General features: G+C 36.1%; 1 protein-coding gene across 4 annotated transcripts in view; it reads right to left on the reverse strand.

Annotated features, from left to right (window-relative positions):
* mre11a (MRE11 homolog A, double strand break repair nuclease) overlaps positions 1-10,795 on the reverse strand; it is a 105,140-nt gene extending 94,345 nt beyond the window's left edge. Inside the window, exons 1-5 of one of the 4 annotated variants that reach the window (XM_048161979.1) lie at positions 10,691-10,795; positions 10,343-10,385; positions 9,238-9,370; positions 2,290-2,450; positions 1,109-1,196 (exon numbers count right to left, since the gene is read on the reverse strand). In XM_048161979.1, the coding sequence (XP_048017936.1) occupies positions 1,109-1,196; positions 2,290-2,450; positions 9,238-9,370; positions 10,343-10,365 (405 nt within the window). In that variant the 5' untranslated portion in view covers positions 10,366-10,385; positions 10,691-10,795. Of the gene's footprint in view, positions 1-1,108; positions 1,197-2,289; positions 2,451-6,273; positions 6,417-9,237; positions 9,371-10,342; positions 10,386-10,467 lie in introns of those variants that run through there. The other 3 variants (XM_048161981.1, XM_048161980.1, XM_048161982.1) reach the window with 3 other exon arrangements.
* Between the last annotated feature and the right edge of the window lie 17 nt (positions 10,796-10,812).

Here is a 10,812-nt window from a genome sequence, read left to right on the forward strand (position 1 = left end):
ACCACGCCTATCGGTTACAATCGTGAGTTAGTTCATACATTTACAGCGAAATGGTGCTAAATTGACACACGGCCTAAGGCTGAAACAAATTCCTGCAAAATCATTTACAAGTAAACAGTGACATGGATATTCCGTATCATAGCAACAAAGCGTCTCAACGGAAAAAAAACGCTGCGCTGCAGATGCGCTCTCACGGCTCACAGCGCGCTCACAGACGGACGTTTTAAGCAGAGCGCCTAGCGTTTTCAGCTGGCTAAAAACGCTCTGGTGGACACACGGCCTAAGCGTATTCGCCTAGAGGTAAGACTCGCTGATACTAGACTCTTATTTCTGATAACACAGTAGCCTATATGTAGTGTTGTAGGTAGCAGTGAAACTGCAAACTTAGCAAAGTAACGTTAGATAGACAATTACATATAAGTTGCATATAAGTTGACTGTTATCAAAGTAAAGCCACTGTTCTGTAAAACTGAGTTAGTCTATTTATCTATTTATGCTAACTTACCACAAAAGCCTGTTGCTGTATTGGTTGAGATGACTGCAGAGACCGATACATTTTATATAAATATAAAAATAATGTTACTGTAAGCTTAAAAATATAACTGTGACACCCACTTTTGATAAAATCTTTGATCTATGTCCGTGAGTAACCTCAAACCTATGCCTCAAACGCGCATATGTTATGGGCGTGGCGAAAAAATGCCGAACTACTTGCTATTACTGGCTGTAGTTTTAAGCCTCTGGCCAAAAAAGCCTCCGATGACGCAAAATGACGATTTTTGCGTCATCGGAGGCTTTTTTACAGAATAAAAATGCATAAATCTCTCATCTCGGGCTGATATGAAGGGGGAAAGCACGGTAATTCGAAAATACTGGTGGTATTCTACTAATACAAAGCTTAATGCTAAATCCTGAAGTAACCCTTTAAACATATATTCTATTATATAAATATTTTGAAACAGATTTCCATGACTTTTCTAAAACGTTCTGGTTTATTTATTTTTCCATAACTTTTCCAGGCCTGGAAATCGCTGTTTTAAAATTCCATGACTTTTCCAGGTTTTTCATGACCGTACGAACCCTGTAATAAATTGATGTATTCTCTTACCCCAGTTGGGTCATCATGGTTACCATGCACACTGAAGACAGGGATGGAAATGTTGAGATTATTGTCCAAGTAGTTCACCCATGGAAACCTGACAAAATAACAAAGGACATCATGTGTCTGTGTATATGTGGACACTTTTGTATTTCTGGGGAGTATTTTATACTGAACAAACTTTCATCATTCATCAAACTCTCAATGACAATTTCAATCATTTAATGAAGGTTAAATAGTGATGAAAGCCAAAATATTAAATGTCACAGATAGGGATGGGTATCGTTAAGGTTTTAACGGTATTACTACTCTTACCGATACTGCTTCGATACGGTACTTTAACAGTATTCTTATCGGTACTTTTTGTTTATATATATATATATATATATATATATATATATATATATATATATATATATATATATATATATATATATATATATATATAAATAGGTGAATTAACTTTGGCATTTTTGGTATTTATATAAGATAGTAAAACAAAGTAAAACAAACTAACAAATACAATAAAGATTAAATACAATAAAAATTGGGCCTGAGGAGGGCCTGAGATTCGGAGCCAAATTAGAGGGGTGAAAAAAATGACTACATTATGGCAGCATCATTAATTTATTTTTACACAGAGATTGGTAGGTCCATTAGTAAAATCTGATATGACTTTAGCAATCTTTGTTTTATTAAATGCCAATAGTGACAGCTCAAAAAATGGCAAAAAGCACTTCTTGTGTTTTTTACCTCAAGTTTGCATGCCTGTAGCTCAAGAAGTATTAAAGATATCTTAATATCCTTTTAGATTCTGGTTCTTAACAAACTTTTGGTATGTTCATTTTACATTTTCTCCATGAGTAAACTGGTCAGTTTTACAAATTTTCAATGGTCAAAAACCAAATGTGGGTTGTATACAGCTGACACTTTTTTCTTTCAAAGAGGAATATCTAAAGAACAAATAATGTTGAAACTAGAAATGTATTATGTGTTTTTCTATTAACTCACTTGCATAGAACATACCTGTCTGAGTGCCATAAATATTCCTTTTCCAAAGTTTTCTTGCCTGTAACTCTAAAAGTATTCAAGATATCTTAATGTCCTTCTAAAAAGACTTGCATGTCAAGCCTTAAGTAAGCAATGATTCTAATCAAGACACCAAAAAAAAAAAAAAGCTCAAGTCTTACTTGCTGTGGCTGAAATTGACAGCCTGATCACTGAGGATTTCAAAGATGATTGGCCGGTCACCCATGCAATACTTCCTCATCACCTCCATGCAGTTATGCATAGTTTTGCGTGATGGTTTATTGTCATGGAACAGATCCCCACCCAGCAAAACAAAGTCAACCTGAGAGAAAAAGAGAGAAGCACTATGAAAAACAAATGTCAGGTAAAGGAGAAAAAGCATAGTGTATACTGTACATTATACAGTAGGGGTGCAACGGTTCTCGGTTTAAAAAAAAAAAAAAAAAAAAAAAAAAAAAAAACGAACTGTACCGTTCTCCACTTACGCTTCGGCACGCCCTTGCACCGCGGTCCATCTCGAATGACGACATATCTATAGGCTAATATGGTTTGTTTAACTCCCTCGGGTCGGCGGTCACGCCGGCGTGATCACCGCGTTTTTTTCTAACCAGTGTGAAAGAGACTCAAAATACTCTGTCAATGTTGCACATACAATTAAGAGCTATACACCATTTTAATCTGTGGAATATCTTCTTTTATTTGTGTACACTTAGAGTAAAAACTAAATGTTGTGCTTTTTGTAAAATAAAGAAAACTAACATGATGCGTGATCTCTCGTCTCCCTCTGAACGAAGTCCAATCTGATAGTTCTCAGAAAATGAACTGTAACTTAGTGAATACTAATCACAAAAAAATTAGACTTGTGTCTAAAGAAACGTTGAAATGTCAGGTTTTAAATCATGTAAGTCAAATCGAAAACAAATATTCTGTGTTTATGTAATCTGTATGAAAAGAGAGCCATGTCAGAAATCCGTGATTCAGCTCATTATCCGCTAATGTGGCCACGCCCACGGAGCCAACGCTATTCAGACGCAAATTCAGTCAATACATACATTCATTGTCTCAATCGTGTATTTATTGTCTTGAAACGTGTTTTGAATAGCCATAGTTAGCGATCTCTGGCCTCTGTTAGTTCAGTTATTTCCTGGATTGCCTATTCTTCTTTAGCATTGGCATTTGTGGACTAAAAGTGCACAGAGCGCCCTCCAGCTGCAAGTATGAACTGAAAACTGTATCCAGCGTTCACAGTGATGACAATAAATAAAAATACTCCTCTGTATAGAAAATTGACATAAACATGAGAATCCGTCAATATTTCTCCAAATGTGCATGCTTTTAAGCTAAAAGCCTATATGAAATGCCATAGAGGTAACATAACTGTTCAGACACTTTGTATCATAGAAATGCATTATATTTTAATAATAGAATACCATTATTTTAAATTGTAATAATATTTCACAGTATTGCTGTTTTTTCTGTATGTTTGATTTACATTATGATGAGCTTGAGACATGATCAACAGAGGGTTTTTTCACAGCCTACCTGACTGAAAGAGCTCATTATTTATGCAGGTCATTAGAGCTCTTTATGTGATTCTTTTGTCTTCTCAGGTGAGAATCACCCATTACTCATGATTATTCACGCCTCCACGCATACTGTGTTTCTTGACCAAAGATGTTTTAGAAAATTTAAATCTCTCTATTGTTTTATATGAAGGAGTAGGAATGATAATTTTTACATAATTTTGAAGCAAAAACTCTAGTCTACAACCTCAAATACCCAGAAGTCTTGTGAACACAGATTTAATATATATTTTTTTACCTTATTTCAGTGACTTAAGTTTTTTGTTTTTTCAATAACCACGCATAAACGTTATTCCTTCATAAATACAAACATGTACATACATGTTCCTTACATATTATTGTAGCCTAGTTTGTGCTGAATACAGTGTAATGACACTTTTTCCATTAATATGTTTATGAACAACTGAAAAAAGCACAAATGTCAGGGCATGTCAAAACTTCTCCAGGCCCCAAATCAGCCTCAGACCCCTGAGGGTTAAATGCTGCATCCAGTAAGATCCAGTAACACTAACAGAGAAATACAGCTATGATCCAATGATAAGAGCAAATAATTTGTAACTCTAATGAGAGCCGTCTCAGTACTATGGTACAGTCTCAATCCTGACTGGAAATCCTCACGGATACCATTTCTTTCTAAAAAAGGAGCATAGTTGTGAGAATACTGCCTTTTCTAGTATCTTTGACAGAAAAGGTAGATTTGAGATTGGCCTGTAATTGACTAATTCTGTAGGATCAAGTTGCATTTTTTAACAAGAGGTTTAATAATAGCCAGCTTAAAAGTTTTCAGTATGTATCCTAATGACAAAGATTAATTAATGATATTAAGAAGAGGATCTATGACCTCTGGAAGCATCTCTTTCAGCAGCTTAGTCGATATAGGGTCTAACATACATGTTGTTGATTTAGATGATTTAACGAATTTAGACAATTCTTCCCCTCCTATAGCAATGAATGAATTGAGATTTTCCTCAGGGACACTACAATGCACTGTCTGATGTGATACTGTAGTAGACGGTTGCATAGTTATAATTTTCTCAATAATATTATCAATCTAAGAAGTTCATAACGTCATTACTGCTTTTGTGTTTGTAAACGTTTGGGGTGGAAGCTTTTTCTCATTAATTTAGCCACTGCATCAAATAAGTATCTAGGGTTGTGTTTTGTTTTCTTCTAAGAGGGTTGAAAAATAATCAGATCTAGCAGTTTTTAATGCCTTCCTGTACTCTCCATGAAATGCAAAAAACCCTCTAGTTTTGATTTCTTCCAGCTGCTCTCCATTTTTCTGTCTACTTTCGTAAGGGCCCGGGTGTGCTTATTTTGATAATCGATTAGTTGGCCGATTTATTTTTTCAATTAATCAGATAAAAATCCTAATTTTACTTATTTTTTACTTTTACTTACTTTATTTTATTGACAAAAAACACACACTATTGCACATCCTGCCCAATGTACTTCAAACAAATGTGCCAACTGAATTCTATGAAAACAGTGCTAGACTTCCTGTCATAATAAAGAGAGAACACAAATATTTTAGTAATCCATCTAAAACTAAAAATGGTATTGCCATTTATTAGGAAAATATCAAACTGAAAAAACTAAATAGTTTCTAAATAATATTTACACATAACAAAAAAAACCTTAACAGTCTCTGTTCTTATTGACTGTAACTGGGAATATGAAAAAAAAACAACTATGAAGTGTTTTACTTTTTCTTGTGAAACAGTCAAATCAAAAATTCATGGATAACAACAAAAAATATATTGTAGCTTTAGAAATACTGCTGTAACTAAAGAACTTACACATACTGGTGGATTAACCATTATAGAAACATGAAAAATGCTAAATTTTAGCACCAATACTGATAGGCTGCCCTGACCTGTGGCACAAACCATACATTGGGTATCAGATGTCTAATAACTTTAGCACTGCATGTATAGTGAATATAGTTTAAATCTCTACTCTACATTAAAAATTAAGATAATAGAGAAATAAGAAAAACACAAACTCAGCGTTAACCAACAGGCAAGATAAATGTTCTGCAGGAACACACACGTTCACTCTGGACACAATCACCTCTTACTGTCATTTCTTTATCCTGTAATATGCTATAAGAAACGTCTTACATTTATTTTCAATTACATGTTGTTATCCCTTTTCAGTTACTACTATCATAAAATACTTGAATGACATGTTGACTTTAAAATTCTAACTTTAACTTTAAACAACAGATATTTCAGCAAAATGAATATTTTTGTGCTGAATATTAATAGTCTCCCTCTCTCCCGCGGTCCGTCTGTCTGACGCGGGTGTGCGCGCCGACGCTTATTCAGTAAAGTTTGAAGTTTAACGCAGACTGTCAGGACGAGCCTTTATGCAAAATGGAAATGTGCGCGTGAATTTTTAACATTTACAGATAAGGATATAGCCGTAGAATGAACGTTTTGCGCTGAGGATGCACATGCATCTGTTAAAGTGCCTGATAGGGCAAGCCATTATGCTAATGCATTAGCTTGAAGCTTAAAATAAAGAATTCTCATGTTATGATCAGCTTTGATCTCGTACCTTTCCCGCAGCATCTCACTCTGTTTCCTCCACTATTTTTAGAGGCATTTTGTCCATAGAAATGCGTTATTCAGCGCTGTGAGTTGACGTGACTGGCGGAAGTCTTCCGTGCACGGTGGGCGGAGCCAACTAATCGATAATGAGAATCGTTGTCGATGATTTTCATTATCGATTATTATCTATTTTATCGAATAGTTGTTGCAGCCCTACCCACAACATATCTTCTTTTAAGTTTACTGGCGGACAACCTGCCACTCACATGAGATTGCAATAGCAAACAACAAAGATCCAATTAATTCTAGATAGACAAAATCATGTCCCGCTGTTTTTTTTTCTTCTTCAAGAATCTATTTCACTTGAATAAACATCAAAATAGGAAAGGAAAGACTATTGCAGCTTCCTTTTCATGCCGACTTTTAAATAAAGACCAGAACGCTTATTTTACATACAGTAAACAGTGAATATGACACGGATGTAAGTAACAGTGGCCAACTGGATATAGCACAGCATAGTTTTAAATCAAGGACTTAAGGTCGTGATGAAACAAAAGTAGCGACAGATTCTTTCTTCCATAATATGACATACATGTGAGTGTAACAGATTTTCAAAAAAAGAAAAAATGTAGGGTGACTTGGTTCAATTTAGAGGTCGACCGATAGTGGATTTTAGTGATAACAATAACTAGGTTGGAGCGTACTGGGGTGTGTTTCTCAAAGCCAACTATGGTTGCAAGTTCCATCATTACCAACAGAGTTCAATGGAACTTGCGACCTAACAATGCTTTTGGGAAACATACACGCAGCACACACCGTCCAACCATGCCATTCATTTTCACTCTTGCTGACCAATGCGATTCGTCATCAGAAGTGTGGAATCTTTGCGGAATCTTTGTTGGCAAAAACATAATAATTGGAGACAAGGCAAGACACCTCGGGAACAGCAAAGCTTTACTTGATAGGTTTGTTACTCAGTATCATAAAGAAACAGTGCTGACATTTACTTAGAACGTCTCTTAAAGGAGCCACTGACTTTGTAACTGGTTAGAAAAAAAGTGAGCATAATACACTAAACGACTGAGGATCACACACTACCAGACTTGAAAGAGTTCCAAACGCAACAAACTCACACAGAAACATGCACCTTATTGCTAGAAGATGCATGACAAATGTAAACAAAGTGTTCTAAAAGCATCTCTAAAAATAAAAAACCTGTTTGATATCCTCTGAATGGATGGAATCCTAGTCTGGAAATCATGCCTTTGCTGTTGCAGCTCCTGCACTTTGGAATGCGCTGCCATTATCTATAAAATCCTCGTCAAGCATGGACATTTTTAAAAGGGACTTGAAGACTTAATTATTTTATCAGGCTTTTGGCGTTTGATTAGGTCTGTAAAATGTGAGTGAATGGATGTATGATTCATCCTGGTTCGTTTTGTTGCTATTTTATGTTTGTATGATTTTTAGAGTTATATACTATTTATGTTCTGCACTTTGGTCCATTGTTATGGATTTGAAAGTGCTTTATAAATAAAAGTTGCATTGAGTTCAAATAATTGTAAACTACACAATTTTCTGTGATGTCTGTCCACTCACAACTGCAGACTGGCTCTGACTAGCATTGACTTGCCCAGATTTTTGCTTCAATTTACAGTCTGGATCATGTAGTGCAGTGGTTCCTGCAACCCTGGTTGGTACACAACTGTACACATTTTGGCTGTCACTTTAATCTGACACAACCATTTCAGGTCTTAAGCCTCATTCAGACTGTCAGTCCAAATCCTTTTTTTTTTTTTTTTTTTTTTTGCATATCTGATTGAAATCCGATCATATTAACAGCAAAAATATCACTGCAGGTCGGTGTTGATGGCCTGGTGGTTGGTGCGCCGACATATGGCGCAGATACATTTACGGCGACCCGAATTCGATTCCCGTCTCGTGGTCCTTTGCCGATCCTGTCCCCCTCTCTCTGCCCAGTGCTTTCCTATCTGCTCTCTACTGTCCTCTCCAAATAAAGGCACAGAAAGCCCATAAATATAAATATCACTGCAGCATCTGTATTGCAAACCCCTCCATGTTGCTGTTGTTGTTTTTGGCATATACCTACTAACATAACGTCTTTGCCATAGAAACCAATGCAAAATGAAAGACTGCCACGGGACACACAGTGTGGACAGTCAATAATTTAGATCAGATTCAAATCGGATACAGAATTAATAAGATTTGGACTAATAGTGTGAACTTAGCCTTAATGTCTCTACTGATGAGTCCAGGACCAGGGTTGGGTTAGTTAAATTCAAATTTAATATTTTGGAATTTTAAAAAGCATTCTCAATTCTGAATCACACACAACTCTGATTCATAGATGCTTCTCTGCACAGATGCATGTAACTGTATAATAAGGGTGCAGCAGTTCAAATTGCTCACGGTTCGGTTTGTATTACGGTTTTAGGGTCACAGTTTCGGTACGGTTCGGTATATGCAATGTTCAGGGAAAATAGGACTACTGTCAAATAAAAATAAAGAAAAAAAGAATAAATAATCAAACTACAAGCAACATCACAAATAAATACAATAGAGCAAATATTCAAATAAAATAAACAGTGCTTTTCAGGTTCTTCAGGTATCAAACAGTAGTTTTCAGGTACAGAAAACGGATAAAGTAATCAAATATAAAATAACACTGCATATTATCTTCACTATAAATTAAATAAAGATTAATCATTACTGAAGTTACAAAAGCTATTCAGTCAAGAGCAGTGAGTGATTTCTTTGTCATTTGTTGTTTGATTTAACACTAAAAACACAGGGAGCAGGAATAGTTTTTTTCCCTTTAAGACATGCACGATCCAGTAGGCTACTGTTACACATGTTGTCTTCCTCGACTATTATAAGTTCACTTAAGACATAACTGACTATGTTTGTTGGGATACTCGCCAAGATGGGCATGTTGACACAATTTTCCCACCTCATTTTGCACAGCTTGTTTCATGATCTCATCAAAGGTCACGAACGTGTCGTTTCCTCTTATGGCATCCTTCTCTAGATAACCTAGGTGAATGTCAGTGGCAATGAGAATCTTGAAGGTGTCCTCATCGTCACTAAAAAAAAAAAAAAATTACAACATTCAAGAGGAATACTGGAACAGAAAACATTTCAAAAGGGTATTGTAAATGAATGGTAGCCTTGCTCTAAATGACAGCTACAATAAACTATATGGGTTTAGAACTGTTGGAATAAAAACTTAAAGGGATAGTTCACCCAAAAATGAAAATTTGATGTTTATCTGCTTACCCCCAGGGCATACAAGATGTAGAAACCCTGTGGTCTGATGACCTAAGAAACGAAATGATCGGTTTGTGCGAGAAACTGAACAGTATTTATATAATTCTTTCCCTCTAAACACCACTATGCCCAACTGCCCTGCACATCCTTTTGGTGAGGTCAGAAAACGCGTTCTGATGACGGAAGCAATCTCTCGCGCTTTGCTTCAATGAGTACAAGACATCACTTCAGTTGTCAGAGCCCGTTCGGACCTCACCAACCGGATGTGCAGAGCAGCTGGACATAGTGGTGTTTTAGAGGTAAAAAATGATATACTGTTCGGTTTCTCGCACAAATCGATCATTTCATGTTTTAGGACATCAATGTGTCGTCACGAGCTGCAGGGTTTAATTTGGATTTGTCTGTGCATGCTTTTTTTACTCTTATAGACGAAGTTCCCATTGACATGCATTATACGACTGACAGACCGCAACGGTTGGAGTTAAAAATCATCATTTGTGTTCTACTGAAGAAACAAAGTCACCTACATCTTGGATGCCCTGGGGGTAAGCAGATAAACATCAAATTTTCATTTTTGGGTGAACTATCCCTTTAATTAACCAGCAATAACCAGACCTACAATTTATGTGGTTCCAGAAATTTTAATTTACTTTTGAGCCCTCATGAACAAAGCCAGCTGAATTTAAGTGTCACAATCCCTTGCCAATCAACCAGTTAATACATGTTGGTTTGCAAGTTAAAACTAGACAAAAATTTACAAAAAAGCGAGTAAATATAACATTACTCACGTGGTGTTTCCAGCTGATGTCATACTGAGGCTGCACGGAGACACTGAAAATGATGATGATAAAGTAGTTAAACAACAGACAGATCCAAATCAGTTGATGCTGATCTAGAGATTTAGTTATTGTACCTATATCCTAACGCAGAGAGAATTCCAAACTGTATAATATGTGCATGCCCTAGTCGACTCCTAAACATGCGTGTTATTCACACAGAAGAGCAGATTTGATTCTAAAACTTTACTAAACAAACCTGCTGATAAGTATTTTAGATGAGATTTGAAAGATTTCGCCGCACTGTTTGTTCATTAACAGATCAAAACAAAAGAAAAATCACTTTAACGTTAACGTTACCTATCAAAAGAATTCAACTGCTCCCCACAAGACATTCGTTCACATGCAAGCAATCTCCTCCCACCGCGGAAGAAGTCATACGCTCGCGGGAAGTTTTGTTTGAATCCTGGGAAATGTAGTTT

Source organism: Megalobrama amblycephala, linkage group LG16 (assembly GCF_018812025.1).
Source record: "Megalobrama amblycephala isolate DHTTF-2021 linkage group LG16, ASM1881202v1, whole genome shotgun sequence".
Lineage (NCBI taxonomy): Eukaryota > Metazoa > Chordata > Actinopteri > Cypriniformes > Xenocyprididae > Megalobrama > Megalobrama amblycephala.